At 33.7% G+C, this 22,312-nt stretch overlaps 1 protein-coding gene across 1 annotated transcript in view; it reads left to right on the forward strand.

The window, feature by feature from the left end:
• COL11A1 (collagen type XI alpha 1 chain) overlaps positions 1–22,312 on the forward strand; it is a 195,456-nt gene that overhangs the window by 11,001 nt on the left and 162,143 nt on the right. The window contains exons 2-4 of the mRNA XM_004263094.3: positions 10,740–10,907; positions 15,559–15,772; positions 18,868–19,030. Of these exons, the coding sequence (XP_004263142.1) occupies positions 10,740–10,907; positions 15,559–15,772; positions 18,868–19,030 (545 nt within the window). The remainder of the gene's footprint in view (positions 1–10,739; positions 10,908–15,558; positions 15,773–18,867; positions 19,031–22,312) is intronic.

A 22,312-nucleotide genomic window follows, 5' to 3' on the forward strand; every position in this document is an offset into this window, starting at 1 on the left:
AAGTTGAAAAATATATGAATGAATAATCTTATTTTATAAAGGAGTATGTTAAGCAAGCATGTACACACTTATAAAGTCTATTATGAGACAAAGTTGCCTAACATTTTTAAACCTTAAACTGTGATTGTTTTGGTTATTAAACAAATTATAGCATGTTTTAGAACATAAAGTGTAAATAGTGATTTTTGTTTCTGAAGATTAATATGTTGGACCAAGGTCTCTATTTTGATTATTTGAGAGAATAAAATATTTATTATAAGCATTTTTAGCATTTTTAAGTCATAATGATTTCTTTCAGGGTAAGTTATATCAAATAGAGTTTAAAAAACATATCATTAATTGAGTTAGTTATAGTTTAAAATAATCTTGATAGGCTCTCAACTCCCAAAGTTTTATTTTTATCCCAGACCTTGCCCCTGAACTTCAGACTCATATACTCACTCAACTGTCTATTCAGCTATTTCCAATGGCATTATTAAGTCATCTCAAAATTAGCACACCTATAACAATTGCAGAACTCTCCTCCTGAAATCCATTCCTTTCAGTCTTCCCCATCTCAGTTAATGGCAACACAATCAGTCATGATGTTTGAGCTAAAAAACTTGGAGTCGTCTTTGACTCGTTTTCTCTCATACTCCACTCTGATCTGCTCTGTCCCCAGAATATATGCATAATCTCACAAAGTTCTTCATCTCTCAGTCCAAGAAAACAATATCAATAAAATTTTACATCTAGAAGACTACAGTTGTTTCTCTGCTCTCTGATTCCACTCCAGTGCCCCTAGAGTCTGTTCTCAACACAGCAACCACAGTCTTCTGAAAAATTAGTTGGTTGATGTTCTTCCTCTCCCCTTAACTGCCAATGGTTTTCCATCTCATTTGGAACAAAATCCAAGCTTGTTGAAGATCCCACAGGACCTATACAAGCTGCCTTCAACATGCCCTCACCCTTACTTCTCTGACCTCATCTCTTATACCCCTTTTATTTCCTTTGCAGGAGATATATTTGTCTCCTTGCATTTCCACCAATGTCTTGGGTCAACTCCTATCTCAGGTTCTTTTTACTTACTATTCCCTTTGCTTACAATGCCATTCTGTAAAAATATCAGGATAGAGGAACATCTTATGCCTTTCTAGAATTTACTCAAGCATCATCTTCTTATTGAGGCTTTTCCTGTCTTTCTTATTTTATATTAAAATCCATGTCTCCTTAACCCTCCCTATACTCATTCACTGATTTATTTTTCTCCTTGGTACTATTCAAATATTTGTGATTTATAAAAAGTTATGACATTTAAATTAAAGGTTGAGATTTTATTTTAAGGCTTTATAAATAATGTAGAATTGGATAATTTTGGAGTACAAATATTGCCTTAAATTTTTTGGGCAGCTTCTAAGCCATATTTATCCAAATAATTCCCATGGCTTTTCATTTCATTTTACCTATTTAGATATAGTCAATATGACAGTCAAAGTCCACGCAGTAAAGCATTTTACTTATTTGATAGACACCATACACATTGATCCAGTTGTCTTAAGAGGTTATAGTCTAGAAATGGTAATGGGAGTTTGCACTTTACTTTACTGGTTTAACAGAGCCATGAGGCAGGACTTTTAGTTACCTAGAAAGTAAAGGGGAGATGTTCCCAACTGAAGACGTAGACAGCAATTACAGATTAGATATTACCAAGAAAATGTAAATACATGTTACTATTCAAAGCAAATTCATTTATTATTCCTAATCAACATTAAATCTGGGATTCTGTGTTTTGTGGATTTCTTTTAACCACTAGATAGGTCAGAATTAGAATAAATCATGAACATTTGGATGTGAATACAATTGATTTTGATGGGAGTCATATTTTTCCATTAGTTCCACTTCAGAGTATTTTACTATGTATTTTTTTTCCCCGATCTTTCCAATTTTGAACTTCACTGTGTAACTGATTTAAAAAAAAAAAAAAACAGAACAAAACAGGGCTTCCCTGGTGGCGCAGTGGTTGGGAGTCCACCCGCCGGTGCAGGGGACACGGGTTCGTGCCCCGGTCTAGGAAGATCCCACATGCCGTGGAGCGGCTGGCCCGCCCGTGAGCCATGGACACTGGGCCTGCGCGTCTGGAGCCTGTGCTCTGCAACGAGAGACCCCAACAGTGAGAGGCCCGCCTACCGCAAAAAAAACAAAAAAACAAAAAAAAAAACCTGGTATTTTCACGGAGCTGTAAGGAAGTACATTTACATTTGATCATTGAGTTTTTATTTTCTGAAATGGTAGTACCAATAGGTTTGTAGGTATTTGGATTGGTAAAATTAACTGTAAAATTCCTAAAACTCTAGGCTACTGTTTTGTTTTTTTGCGGTACGCGGGCCTCTCACTGTTGTGGCCTCTCCCGTTGCGGAGCACAGGCTCCGGACGCGCAGGCTCAGGGACTATGGCTCACGGGCCTAGCCGCTCTGCAGCATATAGGATCTTCGCGGACCGGGGTACGAACTCGTGTCCCCTGCATCGGCAGGCAGACTCTCAACCACTGCGCCACCAGAGATGCTCTAGTCTCCTGTTTTATATTGTCTTTGTCCATGTCTTTCTCAATTTGATGTTTTTCTTTGTTTGAATATCAAATAGTGATTTTTTGCAAGAAGCATAAGAGACCGCTTCTCAAAAACTTGAGCCTTGAGATGCTTATATTTATTTTATTCTTTTTTTTCCTGTAGGAAAATATATACTCTAAGCATAGGCATATACTCTAAGCATAACATTTAAGTTTATTATAGAACCCCTTGGGGGAAAATGTAGTCTAAAACCTTCCCATACCCAGGAATATTTAATGTAAGCTATATATCTATAATCTTATATACTTACAATTTACTGATGTAGTCAAGCAGTTCATTTCTCCCATTTTGCACTTGTTTTGACTACAATGGTTAGATCGCAAAATACAGACAAAAAGTCTGGTAATTTAAGCCAAAAATAGTTGTGTAGAGACTTCGGACACTTATGTGATTTATATCGACATTATTTGTGCCATATAGGCATTTAAAGATGAGCTTTCACACCTTTTTAAATATGAGAGAATTTAGGTCGATATGTTTTATTTTCTAATACGTCATGTTAGTTTATAATACAAGATTTGTATGTGGCATATGTGGGTTCGAAATAAATGAAGGAATAGTATCAGAGGAAAGACAATAAAATATTAGTTTTTAAAAAACCTTTTAATAAATAACATGTCAGGGTTAATCTATAGTTATATCAATGTCTATGAGATGTAAAGAAAAAATTATTGAAAAGGAAAAAATTTCAATGATATCAGTGTATTAATGTCAAGTTGTGCTACAGGGTGGTAATGGAACAGTGAACATGACAGCTTAAGCTGTCGAAGTTCCAGGAAGCCTCCTGGGGTTGTATGTCCTCAGAATAACATAAAATCATGCTGGAGAGATTGCTAAGCATTGCATAATCTTCATGGATGATATCTAGTGGATCTTTAGAGACAGAAAACTGTTCAGTCTTCTACTTGACTATAAAGAGATTTCCCAAGGTAGTCAGAGGAAATGGATGACAGGAATCTAGTGAATTATAGCTCTGGGAAAACACTGGTGGCACTCACTGAGACTGTTAGAGATGTTCAGAAAGGTTAAAATTTAGATGAAATAGTGCTTTCAGGTATTATTTTTATTGAGTGCTTAGACACTATCCTCAGAGATTAAAATGCCTTATCTCATTTAATTCTCAAAATTTGGTTAAGTTGAAAAACCTAACTCTTAGAGAAGTAAGTAGCTTATCCAAAGTTATACAAATAATAAATACCAAACTTGGGTTAGAAGTTGGGCTGTTCCAACTGCAGAAACTGAGTTGTTAATTGTCGTTTATACACTTGTCATATCCTACATTTTAGATTCTTTATTAAGGACTCTTATGATTTTGAAATATAGCAGGGTGTTGGTAGTAGTTAAATTATAACAGTCACTTCTCTCTCATTTTTTCTTTTCCCAGACCTGCATCCCACTACTACATAAACACAGTAGCACTCCTGGTTATTTTATACTTATCTAGAGCAGCAAAGCATTTCATAACTGGGTGGGAGATGACTTATAACTCTGTGCTTTATTTTGTTTTTATTTCTGTCTATAATGATATGCTTCAGGTATGACCTGTAATATGAGGTACAAGGTGAGGATAAGTGACTCCCTAGTAGTGGGGAAAGCATCTAGCATACTTTAGGAAGGTCTCTTCAGACCTGTGTTCTTGCCATACCTGAATCAAATGGAAACAGCCAGACTTGTCAAGCTCTTCAGGGTGCTGTTTGTAAAGGCCACTTTCAACCCTTTTTTCTGAGACTAATAAGAAAGAAGCTTCAACTCTGAGGCAGTATGTGGCTGCCCATTTACTCACTTATTCATTCATTCATTAACCATATTTCTCTTGATTATTTATTGTGTGTCAGCTGCTATGTTATTTATGAATACTGCAGTGAACATCAATAGTGCTGATGTTTGCTGTCAGAGGGTTTACAATCTATCAGGGGAGGCAGACATTAACCGATAAATTACAAGCTTAGCAAAAAGAGAGAAAGAGAAAGAAATTAGTGGCATAAGTATGTAACAGGGAAATCAGACCCATAATTTAGACATACACTGTGGATGAGAGCACACAGCCTAGAGTGAAAATGAGATAATTAAGCAAACAAACAAAATAGAGCATGGAGTTAACCAAGGGGGTATATGGGGCACTTGGGATCATATGAAAGGGTCACATAACCCAGCCTGGGAGGGATAAGAAATGATTTCCTGAAGAAAGTCATGGCTAGGTTGATATCAAAAGATTGATTAGGTCTGAGTTCACCAGGTTTCAACCCCAGCTACCCATTAGGCTCATCTGGGAAATGTTTAAAACATGTGAATGCCTGGGCCCTATGCCAACCCAGACATCTATATGTTTAAAAAGCTTGCCAGGAGATTCTACTGACAGTTAGGGTTGGAAAAAACCACTCAACTATCCTTAGTCAATTGATGAAGGATTGAAAAAAATCTCCAACAAAGGGAATATAGTAAATTTTAGAAGCTGAAAGAAGTTTATTTCAGCTGGACCATAAAATTTGGGGTTGAGGGAGCACATAGGAGTTAGTGTAGATGTCTCACTTGGAGTTTGTGGCTGTGGGTGTTCATGGCAGAGATGTGGTTTTTCTCAAGAACTCCTCAGCAGCCATGATGCCCCCAAGGAGACTTTGAACATCTAAATTTATTCCGTATTGATGTCTTGTCAGGACATGACTAGTTCCATTTTCTTGAACTCTGTACTGTCTTGTATCTGTGCTGTCATATTTGATATTTCTATCACCTTCCTCTTCATTGATGAATCTATCATTCAAGACTCAGCTTAAAAAAACCACATGGTAGATATTTTAGCATTTGTGGGCCACACGGTCTCTGTCAGCCACAGAGCTCTGTCCTTGTGCAAAAGCAGCTATGGACAATATATAAATGAATGGCTGTAGCTGTATTTACAATATAAACCTTATTTGTGGAGACTGAAATTTAAATTTCATGTAATTTTCATGTGTCATAAAATATGCTTCTTTTAGTTTTTTTTCAACCGTGCAAAAATATAGAAACGTTCTTATTTCGTGTGCCATACAAAAGTAGACAGCAGGAGGTCTTAAACCATAAGCATAGTTCTCCCAGCCACTGTTCTAAGGCATTGTTACAAATACCAACTTAGTTCTCACAAAAACTCTAATAGGTAGACACCTTTTGTTATTCTCATTATACAGATGTGGAAACTGAGGCACAAAACAGTAAAGTAGTGTGTCCAAATCACACAGATGCTAAGTGCCAGAGGTGGGTTTCAAACCAGTTTGGCTTTCCAACACTGTGCATTGCTGCTTTATCCTACTTACTGGTCATGGGAGTATGTGAAGAAGTTTAAAGGAGGAATTAATTAGATACTAAACAGTCAAAGTGTTGTGTGACCTTAGAACAGTAATTTAAGTAGACACTGGAGACATGAAGGAGAAAGGATTAAAGACCTGGGATAGACTAATCAATGAATGAATGGAGGTGTTTAAGAGATCAACAGAACACAATAGGAAAGACATATTAGGCCCTCACAAATTTTCGTTTCAAGACCAGAGAGCCCCATGGACTTCAGAGGAAGTTGCTTTTATATGTTTCACATGATTGTGTTTCACGTTTAAATGATATTTTATATAGTCCGCGTGTGTGTATGTGTGTGTGTGTGTGTGTGTGTGTGTGTGTGTGTGTGTGTGTGTACCTGTTCTCTTCTAGTTTTGGAAAAAAGTCAAGTGTAGGCAAATAATTAAAACCAAGTGTGAAAAGCACTATCACAGAGGTGAGTATTTCTAACCCAGCTTTGGGAGATAGGGAATGCTTTCAGGAAGAGATTGCACATTAATTATATCCTACTTATTCCTCAGAACTGGATTTATAAAAGCTCAGAGACAAGAGGAGGAACATAGTGGGTAGTCTGTGAAGTCTGAGTCCAGTATGGCTAGAGCACTGAGTGAGGAAGGAATTAAGGGGTAATGAGATACAAGGACAGAGATGCAGTATCACGGAACTGGAAGAATACATGGGTGTGTCCAGATCATTAAGATTTTATATGCAAGGTATGTGCGTACCATCTGGAAGTTAGTTGGGTTCTCAGAAGGAATTTAAGCAAAAGGACTTGAGGCATGGAGTTTTGGAAGCTCATTCAAGCTGTGGTATGCAGATTGATGAGAAAAGGCATTGAAACCAGTTAAATGGCTATTGTAGTAATGCACTGAGTCTGCTATCCTATTTTCCCATTTAATAAACCAAAAAATATACAATAAAAGGCAGGAAAAATATTATTGAACAAACATTGTGCTGACTGGATACTTCTGAAATGAGAATCATAATCTGTGCCATAAGGATTAGCAACATAGAAACAATTAAAATATTAGGGACATTTAGGAATTGCTTTGAATATCAAAATTACAGTTTTTTAGATATATCGAGTTAAGCTATAATAAATTACTGCTTTTAATCTTTAAACTTTTGAAGTTCAGTTAATAAAATATGAAGAATAGTTTCCCCCCGTGTGTGTGTATGTGTGTGTGTGTGTGTGTGTGCGTACGCGTATAAAACCATCGAACCCATGTTATGAGAATTTGTTAAATGCTATAATTATATCAAATAAGAGGCAGATTTCAAAGTGGCTTAATTTATTATTTAGTTTACTTGAAAGGAAAAATCTTTAAGACTTGATTAACTGAGTTTTACATTTTTGTAACTGTAGATGACTTTTTAGGAAAAAACTATTTGCAATTTTTATTATATATCCCTATTTTTTGATTGTTTTCTGTACAGTGAATTTTTATTTCATATCATATGTCTCTACATAGAACTTTGTTTAGTCTTTAAAAATAGAGCCCTTATTTTGAATCCTGTAGAGGGAGTGTGTTTTTATCACATTGCTTTCAAAGTAGGAACTAACAAATGTGACAAAACCTGTGCTCTTGGAAAAGGTCATCCTGTTAAAAGATAGTTTGGAGAGAAGGAAAGTTGTGGTCCATTTTATGTATTATTTACTGATATGCAGTTGGGACTGTGACCAAGGGTTGCAACCTTTTCTTCACAGAAGGATTACAGCCTTCATAGCTGTGTTCTTGCCGATCCTGGAGTCTTTACCCTATTCAGATGTACTTTTGCTAATGGCTTCAGAGCAAGAAGATAAGATAAAATAAGCAGATAAGATGCTGTGCTTTTAGAAACAGTCTCCTTCAGAGTAATTTATACCCTGAAGCGTGAATTGAGTTTAATTTAAAGCAAATATAAACATCAGGGATCAATGAACTGGCTCAAGATTATCTTAATATATTTACGTTTTAAGTTACTTTTCACAGTGTTTTTATTTGTGGGCTATAGCAATGAAGGTGATGAAGTGGAATGAACTTAGATTTGATTTTGCACAGACTTTAGGAGTATCCATAGTTTGCTTTCTGGTTCTCAATTCCTTCATCTGCACAATGGGGATAAGAACACATGGCTTGCAAAGTTTTTTGACGGTTAATGCTAGGAAGAACTTAGCCCAAGGACTGTCACATGTTAGGCTCTCTGGGCCTGGCAGTTAATATAGTTGTTATTTTCTTAGCTTTATGATAAGAGAAAAAAAGAATGTAAAAGTAGTCAGGTATACTATTGGCCTAAAAAAATTGGCCATTGAAAGCAGGAGTCCTGCAAAAAATGTTCTTGAAAGTTGTTATTATTCTTTTAAATATTCCAAGTCTAAATTAAAGGGGATCATATTTGATAGGGTTAATGATCCCTTCAGTATGTCTGATTTCCATAAAAAAAGTTTTTTTTCTTTTTAATAATTTGGAACGATGTGTAGTCTACTGGAAAATATGTTGATTTTCATTCAGAAGGTTGATGAAATAGGTAGACAGTCATTATTAAAGTACATTTGTTATAAGGTAAAAGGCAAATTATATAAAGCTTCATTCACATATGTTTGTACATATAGAAGTTAATATGCCTAAAATTTAATTAACTAAGGAAGTGATCAGATGCACGTTTCTCACGTACTCATTCGATCATCCATTCATACATTCTATAACTAACTCTAGTTATTATAAAAAAAGTATTAATTGACATTGTAATTTTCGAAGAACACCACTCTATTGCAGATCACTGTCTATTTTGTGGAGTGTGATAAACTGTGCTGATGGTATTTCCTGATTTTACACTCAGTCCCTTTTTCATTCTAAGTCCTCCCAGAAATAGTGTACTTATAAAACCCAACATATTTTGAAATTAGATGGCAATTCTATTTTTTTTTTAACAAAGAACTGAAACTTTTCAAATCAATAATATTGGTCTCACTTTCAGCCAGAAGTGATCTCTTTTCCTTCTAAACAAGAGTACTGTGTGCATCTCTATAAAACTATAAATACTGCCTCCTACGTAATTATTGGGCCCTCCTTAATTAGAATCTAAATACTTGCAGTCAGGACTATGTTTCAGACATGCTCAGTGATGCATTAGCTAACACATGGCCTTCTCTGAATATTTTTATTTTTGAATAAAATAGAAATTCAATAGAAGTATATTGAGTAATATGGAGTCCTAAGTCTATTTTTATAACAATACTTACACCACATAATTCATTTTTTGACTTGCTTAGTGAATTAGGCAGTTGTGGACCAGGGAATTCGAGGGTCTAAAAAATTGTTTGTCCTTTTATGTCTGGTTTATTTCATGTAGCATAATGTTTCAAAGGTTCCATGTGGTAGCATGTATCAGAACTTCATTCCTTTTTTGGTTGAATCATATTCTATTGTATGTATATTATCACATTTTGTTAATCTGTTCACATACTGATCGAAACTTGGGTTGTTTTCACCTTTTGGCTATTGTGAATAATGTTGCAATGAACATTCGCATACAGGTGACTGTTTTAAGCCCCGACTTTCCATTTGCTTAAGTATATACCTAGGAGTGGCATTGCTTGGGCATATGGTACTTCTGTGTTTAGCACTTTGACAGATATTATCTGATTCCCCTTATATGAAATTTCTAGAATAGGAAACTTCATAGAGATGGAGAGTAGATTATCAGTCACCAGAGCCAGGGCAGAGGAGGGGAATAGGGAGTTATCACCTAATGGTTAAACAGTTTCTATTTGGGGTAATGAAAAAAGTTTTGGAAAAAGATTTTGGTAATGGTTACATAGCATTGTGAATGTAATTATGCTACTAAATTGTATACTTTAAAATGGTTAAAATGGCAAAATTTATGTTGTGTATATTTTACCACAATTAGAAAATGAATAGTTTAAGAAGTATAATATACCAGAACTAATAAATTGCACACTTGAAATGGGTGAAATGCATGGTATGTGAATTATATTCCAGTAAAGCTGTTTGAAACATCAAGTTTATCCAAACGGATTATACTTCCAAAGGGAAAGTTTAAGGTTCCAAACTTATTTTATGTTGACTACTTCATGGTAGCAGGAGGTAGCTGGAATGGAGGAATGGAAAATTTATGCTTCTGCCAATAAATGGCCCTGTGTTAGACACCCTAGGGCTATATAAAAGGGGGAAAAATTACTTATCTCCAGGGACTTTCAATCTAAATCATAAGGCATGAAGCAGTGTACATGAAGTTACTCTGGCAAATGCAGAGGATTAAAAACAACAAATTATGCATAGACATATATGCATGCACACTTACAAAGGCACACACAAATACACAGATATATACATATACTTTGTAAATAACTAACATAGGAAAGCACTCAAAACTAGAGCATTATATTTGTTACCTATTCTTTTAAACATCTTTTAACTTATCTTTGGGTATACAATATGACTTAGTAACTGCACATTTTACAATATTTATATATAACATTGTGAATTTGAATCTTCAGAATCACCTTTGTTTAGATTATGAATAGTTGAAGAGTAAATCTATTAGAAATTAATGGAATATATACAGATGCTGGCTTTTTCAACATCTCTTTGCTTCTCTGTAATTTGATTTCTGATTTGAGATATTTTGACTTTGAGAATGTTACAGTTTATATTTTACTTGCTGCTCCACTCCTTAGCCCCCCACCTAAATGTTAGAGAAGCATGGCAAAAGGTAAATAGATTTGAGGAGTAGGACTATAAACTATTTCCTCTGTTTAAAAAATACTAATTTTTATATTAGATTATTTGTTCAATTACATTTTCCTATTTTTAACTTATTTTTCAGCTGCTCCAGTTGATGTACTAAAAGCTCTAGATTTTCACAGTTCTCCAGAGGGAATATCAAAAACAATGGGCTTTTGCACAAACAGAAAGAATTCAAAAGGTTCAGATACTGCTTACAGAGTTTCAAAGCAAGCACAACTCAGTGCCCCAACAAAACAGTTATTTTCAGGTATGTTCTTTTTATTACTACGACTACTGCTGCTTTGCTAATTATTATTTCCCTTTTTATTATGCTATATAATGCACAATTATGGGGGGATTTTTCATAATGGTTTGAAAAATACTCAGTGAATATTTTCTTTCTGTCCATGAAAACACTAAATGACTTAATAGTACTAATTATCTAGAAATCATGATAATGTAGGGAAAGGGAGTTGAGTAGTGAAATGACAATTTCTGAGTGTCACATTTTCTAAGCAGGTAGCTTGTTATGAGTACTTGCCTGCTATAGGATACATGTTGATTATTTTTTGTTACAACTCCACTAAGTTGAGTGGCCTTGCTCCTATTTAACAGAAGAAATTGAGTTTCACTGAGACTCTCTGATTTGTCCAAATTACAGGAAGCCAATATTTAATGCAGGGTTTGTCTGTTGCCAAGGCCAATATTGTCTGTATTATCAAGTATCCCTTTTTGGTGTTTTGGGATCTTTTCAGAAACAATTTATCATTTAAATTCTTCATATTATCCTCAACTGTCTTCACCTGAAGGAATTTGAGTTCCCTATTTTCAAATAAAACTGTTTTCTAACAACAGAAAAATTATAAATCAAAGTACTAAAAATTAACAAAACAAGAAAGCATATTTTTTGGGAAAGAACATTTTAAAGTATTTTTGAAAATACATTTATTTTGATAAATCATTGATTCTTCCAAAATATTTCCTGTTTTGCAATTATTTGTGGTGGACAAAAGTAGCAAACTGCAAATATAAAGACTATTAATGCATAATTTTTCCGACAAACTAAAATTAAAATGGTTATTAAATCCACAAAATATTTTTCAAATCAAATGTGAAAGTTTTAAACAGTAAAAACTAAGCTGCTTTTCTATTTATTTGCACTCTAATGCAGAAATAGGAAAAGGATGGGAATTTTCAAGAGAGAAAAAAATAGATTACTGGAAATGCTGTAGAAATACTGAAGAAGTTAGTTTATAATTTTTTATATTTGGCTTATCATCTCAGGGCAGTTTTTATGCCCTCCAGTGTGATAGTTATTTTGATTATTTCTGTTGTTTTATCTTGGAAAAAGAATACAACCTATGTGTCTAGGATCTCCTTCCATGTCAGTTAACAGAATATATCAACATTTCTCCCTCTTCTCAAAACATTGTGTCTTAGGTATGTGATTCTAATAATGAGTAGTTCAGATAGGAAGAGATATCTATGGTAAAGACCTCATTTTTTCCCCGTGCAAATGATTATAGGCTTATCTTCCTAGAGGATAGAGCTTCTTGTCAAATAATACTAAACGGCATTTAATAAAAATTACCAATGACACATTCACCATTAAAAAAATCTGAACAGTGAAAATGTGAATAGTATTCTCTATAAAAAATAGCAAAAAAGATCTTTGAAAATTTATTTGGAATATTTTTTCTTCCATTACGAAAACACAAAATAGCAGCTTCTTTCCAATGAATAAAGTAAGCAGTATTATTGGAAACTTCAATATTGGGGTGGGGGTAAGAGTTTTCAGATTGTCATAATACTCTGTAGAATTAAGGTATATGTCCTCCAAAGTCCCAATTTGAGACCTTGAATTTAAATATCTGAGAGCTCTGTGCCTGTGAACTGAATAGAAGCTGTAATTTACAAATTCTTTCTGGCCTCTTTAGAACACCCGCTGTAGGACAGATGCTATGAAAGAAACTGTGTATATTGATCTTTATGTTCATAACCACCTGGAAAGGGGAATATTTAAACCCAAATTATAGATTAGGAGTTAGAAAAGTGAAGTATTTGAATATAATCACGGAACCTGTGGATGATATGAAGCTGAGAGACAGTTTGGGGTTTTTTAGACTAAAGTGGGCTTTTCCCACTATGCCAAATGACCTTCACTCCTCATTTAAAAAACCCTACCAACCACTAAGCTACATCAGAAAGAGATTTTATTTAAACGGAGACATATTCTCCATGGAAATATATTGACCACAAGTTAAAAATTAAAATCAAATAATAAAGTTATTGTGCTTTCTTCATATCGAATGTATTCATGGATGCAGTATCTGTTGAGGTTAAAAGCCCATTTTAAGAATCACTATTGAATCTGATATACTCAGCGTGAATTATGATTATTGTCACATGTATAGGATTTATGTATACACACTTATTAAAGGTAGTAATAACATTTTTTTCTTTAACAGCAGTCATTTAACAGAGAGGATGCTTTATTGTTAGTTTGTATTTATAGATTTCAAATCATATTATTTAAGTTGCAAAATTCCACATTTTATCTGGATCATATATACTGATCACTACTATTTTAGATAAAATTTCACATCTTAAGTGGTTGACTTTGTGTTGTTGAACTTATCTCATAGTGAATTCTCTCTCATAAATTTAGTTGGTTATGAACAACTTTGATTAGTATCTAATAGGGAGGAATCTAAGGTAGATGTCTAGGTTATACTGTGAACATTTTGACATCAAGTCATGATTTTTTAGACAACTAAATTTTTTTTTTAAAGGTCATAGTGTAAAGATTATAATTAAAACCTTATTGCTTAATTTTAAATTGGGAAATACTTCCGTAATTGAAAGATTTTACTCAGTGTAGTTTGAAGTTGACAATTTTCAAAAGTTGTGTTATATAAACTGGATGATTAATTAAAATTTGTTACAACTTATTTAGCCTTATATGAATATACTATTTTCTGAAATTCCTCTTTTTCTAAATGTCTCTATGTAGATCTTATATCATAATGTTTTTGCAAAAATGAAAAAGATATTGTTTTCTCCACCTCATAATATTTCAGCATCATTTTTCAATATGAGATATTTGAAAATTGAGGTATTTAGGGAAAGAAGTCCTGTAATTCTCAACATTTTGAGCTATTCATTTGAAGAAAAAACTTATTTGCTGTGGAGCTTCCTCAATAATAAGCTGAATTACCTAGATTTTTATTTGTAGTATAAGCAGCTAAAAGGTGTTTTTGTTAATTGATGCGTTTTATTACCTTTCAATTTTATACACATGATTATTTTTCTCTATTGATTTTCATGAATATAAAATTGGATATATCTGTGACACAAATCTAATCAAACAAAACTTTCTCTCTCTCTCTCTCTCTTCCTCTCTCTCTCTCTATATATTATATCTTTTTTTTTTTTTTGCCATGAAAGCAAGGCTTTTATGATATATTTGTGATATAGTGAAGTTGTATTATTGGTAAGTTATTTTAAAAATTAAAATTGAGAATTTTAAATAAACACTTTTTAGTTTGGAGATATCTATCTAGATTCTAGATAGATAGATTAGAACCAAATAGTTAACATTAATTGGCTGTTTTTTTTGTGACATATTCTTATTTACTTTCCACAACATTTTAAATAATTTCCACTTCATAAGACATCTTTCCACGACATTAAGTGGCTGCATAGATTTCCACTATATAAATGTTTCGTATTTTATTTATCCAGTCCCAACCATTGCAAGTGATTTTAACATTTTATCATTATTCATAGTGTTCTGATGAATTGACTTAACAAAATATCTTTACATATAAACATCCCTATCACCTCTGTAAATTCTTAGAAGTAAAATTGCTAGTCTCCTACAGTTTTTTGAATTTGAATCCATGGCAGTCATATTCATTTATTTTTATTATTTTATACTACTATACATAATAGAATATGGAATGAATGGACTGAATATGGAATCTCTTGGTGTTGGCCCAGATATCATTGATTACATATGCACATATACACCAGTTTTGCATATGGAAAACTTTTTAATTTAAATAATCTCATCCTTCAAATAACAATGCCTGCTTTACTTTTGTCCCAGGGTAGTAAAAGGATTAAATAAGATATATATGTAAAACTATTTTTGAAAAATAGAACCCACAATTTTATATGCAGTGTTTTTATAAAAAATATACAATAGTCATTGCTTAACTACCTGAGATATACTTGTGGTAACCATTTAATTTATATATTTATTTAATAAATGCTTACTAAGAACTTATGTAGATATGGCCCAATGCTGGATATTTGGGATATGATGATGAGAGGGAAAAGAAAAAAAAAATTTCCTTCTTGAATTTAGAATCAAATTAACCAAGTATCTAAAAGTTCTGACTTACAATGACATAAGCTTTTTATTAGTGAAACTTCATTGTGTGATAGGAAAAACTGCTCAGAAACTCTTTAGCTTTTGAAAAGATGACTAAAAGTGTACCTTCATATGTTGTGTCCTTACAATGCCACTTTAAAGAGAGGATAGATGGCCACAGATTAGATAAGGGCAGAAAATACAAATCTTACACCAGAATTTCTACTTAAGTGTTTTAAAAGCGCTTATTGTGTGTTTGATATTGAACTGGCAGTATGATCTTGTTTCCTAACCATGAATTCAATTTTACATAATACTTGTGCTTTAAATGAGTGATGGTAAAGTTTGAATACAGCTTCAACAATTGTTTCAGACAAAGATTAATAGAATCCCTTCTCCATTGGTTTTTAAATCTGTATTGTTATTACTGTTTGAACTTTGGTTACTTGTTAAGGCCACTTAGTAAGCTCAAAAAGAATAAGGTGATCAAGGAATAATTTGGAAATTTAGAATTTTTGACTCTTTGGCATTTTCTTCCCAGGAGGAACTTTTCCAGAGGATTTTTCAATATTATTTACAGTAAAACCCAAGAAAGGAATTCAGTCTTTCCTTTTATCTATATATAATGAGCATGGTATTCAGCAAATTGGTGTGGAGGTTGGGAGATCACCTGTTTTCCTGTATGAAGACCACACTGGGAAACCTGCCCCAGAAGACTACCCCCTCTTTAGAACTGTTAACATCGCAGATGGAAAGTAAGTAGCACAATAATCCAATGTTTTAGCTGTGTTGAAAACAATTCTTTCATTTGATCATTCAACAAATATTTATAAAGTGTGATGGAGGTTTTCTAGGGAGTGGTGATATAGAAATGAACAAAACAATAAAACACCTAATCATACATAGTTTACAGTCTGGGTAGACACATAATGAACAATAAAAACTTACTAATAAATAGTTTATCAGATGGTGATAAGTGAGAGAGAGAGAGAAATATAGCAGTGAAGAGAATAGGGGATGATGGTGGAGAGTGCAGTTTTAAGGAGTGAGGTCAGGGATAGTCTCACTAAGAAGGTGACATGTGAAGGAGGAGGGGTGCATGCCATGCTGATAATTAAAAGCATACTATTCTAGATGGAGGAAAAGCAAATACACAACCTCTGATTCTGGGTGTGGCTGATTTGGTCTAAGCAACATCAAGGATGCTAGTGTGGCAGAAACAGTGTGGGATGATGAGGATGGAGAATCAGTGGGAGGCCAAATGGTATAACACATTGTAGGTGGTTGTAAACACTTTGGATTTTATTCTAAGTGAAATTGAAAGTCACTGTAGACTTTTTGAGCTGAAGAATGACCTGATTTGACTTCCTTTACCAATCATGTTAATATTGACAATCATAGGAAGCTTTATATAGCATCGATATGTGCTACGTACTGTTCTGAACACTTTATACATAGTCAACTCATTTAATTTTTCACGACTCTTGGAAGAAAATAATATTAATAAAGCCATTTTACAGATAAGGGAAGTGAGGCACTGGGAGTTTAAGTAACATATATTTGAAAAGTGGCAGAGATAGGGTTTGAACTCAGGTAGTCGCACTTTCCAGTAACAACCACACTCTTCTCAAAATCATGCTGAATTCTGAATTCTGTGTTGTGAATATTGCCTATCACTTAGGGAGCAGCTAAAGACAAATTAATGTTTATTAAATTTACTCGGTATTTTATTGCTGAATTCAGACTACTAAAAAAATATTTATCGGAAATATGACATTTGGTTGTAGACATAAGAAAGAAATAGCTGTTCAGGTGGAAAAAAGATTCACACTCAGATTATCATTGTCAGGACCATGGAAAAACCTTCATCTCTGTGCAGGGAAAACTGGGCTTTCATGAGTAATTTACATCATTATTGTTAATAATTCATATGAAAAGTGATGATAGTTCTATGAATGAAAATATATCAGGGGCAGGAAAGTAGAGTGTACTGTTTTAGACAGAGCAGTCCTCATTGACATAGTTGCATTGAGCAAAGACATATTGGAAGTGAGAGAGTGGGCATGTGGGGATATAGAGGAGAGCATTCCCTGCAGAGTGAAGAATATGTGAAAGGAACAAGAAGGAGGCAGCGGTGGCTGGGATACTGGGAATCAGAAAGCAAAAATTTGGACATGAGATCAGAGACTGACAGGGCGAGGCAAAGTAAGGACTTCAGTTTTTATTGAGAGTATTATATTAGTTTTTAGCAAGACAGAAACTTGATCTGACTTATTTTTTTAAATTGTCACTCTGGTTGCATCAGAGTAGAAGCAGGGACCAGTTAGGAGTCTAGGTGAGAGGCATGGGTACTTGGACAAAGTTGTGAGCCTGTGAATTCTGTGTATACTGTGAATATAGGATTGACAGATTTTCTGATGATATGAATGTGTAGTATGAGAGAAAAAGAATAATTAAGAATGACTCCAAAACTTAGGGTTAATATAATATTTTGAATATTTTATGTGATACCATGATTATGACATTATTATCAGAGCTTAAATTAATTCAACAAAAATATCAAGTTTAGAGTCCTAATCATCTTTCAACAATTGAAAGAATTCATTTTTATTTTCTGTTAATGAAAAACACATACCCACAATAGTAGAGATGGTTTAATTTAAGACACAGGCTTCTTGGCAGAAACACGTGTAAATTTTACTCTCACAGTATTAAGTGCCTCCTCATATAAATCTTTGCTCAAGTCAAACCAAGCAGATGCCTATGCTAGTTGAAAGTGCTACGGAAAGACCAAAGATTAAGTGTACATGGAAATATACTTGGTCCTCATCAGTAGCCGTGCCAAGTCACATGAAACAGATATTTTAGAAAGCCTCCTGCAACTTTTTGGGTACTTTATTTTATGGATCTAGTCCTAGAAACTTCTGGAATATTAATTTAGCACTTTTCGTTTGGAAAAAAAACAGAGTGGCTTGCAAAATCCAAGTGCGTTCCACTTAGTTGTTTATGTTTGCACCAGATACTGTTAATAAAACCCACCATTTTACAGTATGATTAGGGTATTTATGTTTCCAAAGGGCTGGCCACGTCTCCCCCCAGGTCTGTCATCACTGCCCTGAATTAGCTGGAGCAGTAGCTTCAGAGTGAATTGAGACTCACTCCACACATGCGTTGACTATGCTTTCTTTCAATGTTCCCACTTCCTGCCAACCCTGGAAAGAAGGAGAGATATTGTGTCTCAGTCTTGGATCCTGCCCACAGTAGTGATCTATAACTGTCTTGAAATTGAAGTGGAAAAAGAAAATGAAAGCACTTGAAATAAATGTGCCTAAAGACAGAGAAGCACATTGTGTCTTACAATTAGAACGTTCAGTTGTTCCAGATGGAGCGTTCATTCAATTAGCAGACATACCCTTTTACAGTCTATCTCAGGGGATCTCTCCAGCAGAATTTTTTTAAGTGGAATTCCATTTTGGAAGAAAGCATTTACGTACATAGAAACTATTAATTACTCCATATCCCGCCCCTAATCTCTATCAAATACCGTCATCAGGACATGGTAAGATTAAGCTTTTGTTACAACACAAAGTGAAGCAAAGGATGGTCACTTTCTTATCAACATAGACAGCCAATCCTGCTGTGCATCTTACAGTGCTGGTGTGTCTTTTTGAGTACCTAGCACTGTTCTGGGTTAATAGTAAGTAGTCACCTGTTAACTGATTAATAAATGAGCCTACATTTTGTATACTTTCAGATTATGTGTATAATTTAAAATACATTGTATTTTAATTGTGAATAATGGTTTGGCAACGTCTTTGGAACTTACAAAAGAATTACTTGGCTTTTTAAGGTGGCACCGGGTAGCAATCAGCGTGGAGAAGAAAACTGTGACAATGATTGTTGATTGTAAGATGAAAACCACAAAACCACTTGACAGAAGTGAGAGAGCAATCGTTGACACCAGTGGAATTACAGTTTTTGGAACAAGAATTTTGGATGAAGAAGTTTTTGAGGTAAATCAAACTTTATTTTAAGCTGAATATTATTAAATCAGATGAACTGAGTTAACAGTAACAATCAATATATGCTATAAAGCAAAGTTGTAAACTCTAAAGGGTGACCTACTTTCTTCCCCCGTGGGTGTAGCAGTGATGTTTTCTATTGTTCAGTAAGAGAATGAGTAGACAATGGTGACTGTAACGCCTGGGAAACTTTAACAGAGATTGGTTGATTTAAACACAGGCATGCTATTCTCCTGGGAAGAGCAAATGACTTTCCTCTTAGTACTTTGTATTACTTTCTTTGGAGAAAAGAACATTTTCTTCACTTCCTCCTTTCAGAGATTAATTTAATGAAATGTACAAGTCTGATATTTTGCCTTTCTCTGTTCTTTGTGAATGTTTCCAAGGTAAAATAGAGATACTGCAAAAGATGACCTGTAATTTTAAAAAATCACTATTTTAATAATGTGAAGGTCATGGTAAAAAGCTCCTTTCCAATTATAATTTGCCAGTTATGATAATCACATTCTTTCTTTTAATTCTTCAATCATTGGAAACTCTTGCTTTAATTTTCATTTAGTCAATCATTAACAGAACAAACAGACCAGACCCCATAAAGGGATGCACTCCTGAGATATTAGTCATTACTGAGATGATTGTTTTTATATAATTTCTGAATAATTTATTTTTCAAAGTGTAACAAAGTAAAGCTGTGTAATATATTATGGATTAATAGATAAGTTTTACATGGAAGATTTTCTGTATTCTGTTGAAATGTGTGTGTATATGTATATTTATATATATACACACACACAGATATGTACACATAGAGATGTACACACACACACACACACACACACACACACACACACACAGTATGTATTTTCAAAAAAAGCAATGTAAATTCAGAGGGTCAGTAGAATATTGCGTCCCTGTACTTAGTTATATAATCTATGGCATAATTTTAAATATAATTAATATTTGTGACATTTTCAGATTATTTGGGATTCTATTTGTTTTTGAGTTTCTGCATTAGTATGTACCTAAGCCTTTGACTCTAAACAAAATGTTTTAACACATCATATCATACTAAATTAATGACAGACTGATTCAGGCAATGTATAATAATATAGTCTCAGATCTCTGATATCAGGCATTGATTGCACACAAATGATAAATCAGTATTTATTTATTAGATGAATGAATATTATAAACAAATTAAATTTTAGGCTTACAAAGTTCTATTTTAAAATTAAACTCTTCATGAACATCAGTTTCACAAACTAAACTTATTTTTGTAATATCCAAATCCTTATTTTCCTAGAACATAAATGAGTAATATGGAAGAAATATATCAGTGGATGGTTTCATTTCATACATTAGTTTAATCTATTGCTGTACGTATTCACAGAGCCCATGGAAGTTAAACAACAGAAATGAAAAGTAGAATTTTTTTGTCATAAGTGATTAGAACATATAAAGAGGAAATATAGAAGAGAAAATATACAAATTAATATTAATTAATTAATCCTCAAAATTTACTGGCCCTGAAATATAATATTTGATGTATGTACATGTTGATTAGATTTTTTTCATACAGTTTTGTAGCATTGAGACTTCTATTTTTACCTGAACTTACTTCTAGGTGAATATCATTTAATTTTTATTTTTTACTCCACTCCAACACACATACCAAAACAGACTATACTCCACCTTCTTTCCCATATACTACACTCGGGCTCACTGGGGTCCAGTTTAGAGTTTTCAAGTATAGTTACAGACTATCACAGTAAGTTCTTTTTTCAAAATAAATAATTGAACCTGATGTTGCATATTAAAAAATACGTAATAAATTCCTCTGTGTTTCAGAGGCTGATTATGGTATCAACAACTAAAACACATAAAGATGATTTCCTTAAAATATTTCCATGTTTTCTTTTTTTTACATCTTCACTGGAGCACAACTGCCCTACAATGGTGTGTTACCTTCTGCTTTACAACAAAGTGAATCAGCCATACATACACACACATCCCCATATCTCTTTCCTCCTGCATCTCCCTCCCTCCCACCCTCCCCATCCCACCCCTCGAGGTAGTCACAAAGTACCAAGCTGATCTCCCTGTGCCATGCGGCTGCCCCCCACCAACTATCGATTCTACACCTGGTAAGTTATATATGTCCATGCCACTCTCTCACTTTGTCCCAGCTTACCCTTCCCCCTCCCCATGTCCTCAAGTCCATTCTCTACTAGGTCTGCGTCCTTAGTCCTTATTCCCGTCCTGCCCCTAGGTTCTTCATAACCATTTTTTTTTTTTTTTTTTAGATTCCATATATATGTGTTAGCATACAGTATTTGTTTTTCTCTTTCTGACTTACTTCACTCTGTATGACAGACTCTAGGTCCATCCACCTCACTACAAATAACTCAATTTCATTTCTTTTTATGGCTGAGTAATATTCCATTGTATATATGTGCCACATCTTCTTTATCCATTCATCTGTTGATTCCATGTGTTTTCAACCACTGCTAACCCAAATACCTCTAGCCAAGAGGCATCTAGTAAATAACCAAAGACAAAGGTACTGGAAGCAAAGATTATTATTATTCTCTTTGATTAATTCTTAACTTTCTAATATATAAACCATATTCTAAATCTTGAAGTAACTTCAGCTGTTTATTTCGAAAACCTCTATTAAACCACTAGAAAAATAATCTTTAAAAGACTCATTAATGAAACTTTAGTGAGTATGACAGTGGGTAGCAAAAATAAGTTTATTAAGCTGCTTCGCATCTTGGAGTTTCATGAAAACCTCTGGAACTTTAAATATAACATTTATTTTATATGAAATGCAGTTAGTTTTGAAAAAGCAAATGCAGAACCTTCACTTTTAGGTTTATCTTGTACTATCTTTGATCAATTAAATAGGGAAACTATTTTTACTTAATAAAATATTGGGAAGGCTTTAGAATAAGAATGTTTGAATTGGATGAAAATTTGTATTTATCTAATCCGCATATCAGAATAGTCATCATACATAAATTCACGTCTTACTTCCTAAAGTGTATTATTGTATGGCTATATAAAATTTTAAAAACAATGTAGTCTTCTCCACTTGATAAAATGCTATGAAGAAAGTAAATGATTCAGACACACAGATTTTTAAATCGGAATAAAATTTTCTGACTCCTTTTGTGAAATTAGTTCATCTTATCTGAATATGTTTTTAATGTATCTTTCCCTAAAATTTACTCAAATATTTTTCCTTTCATTTTGGTTTGTGTTATAGTACCT

Source organism: Orcinus orca, chromosome 1 (genome assembly GCF_937001465.1).
Source record: "Orcinus orca chromosome 1, mOrcOrc1.1, whole genome shotgun sequence".
In the NCBI taxonomy this organism is placed as follows: Eukaryota; Metazoa; Chordata; class Mammalia; order Artiodactyla; family Delphinidae; genus Orcinus; species Orcinus orca.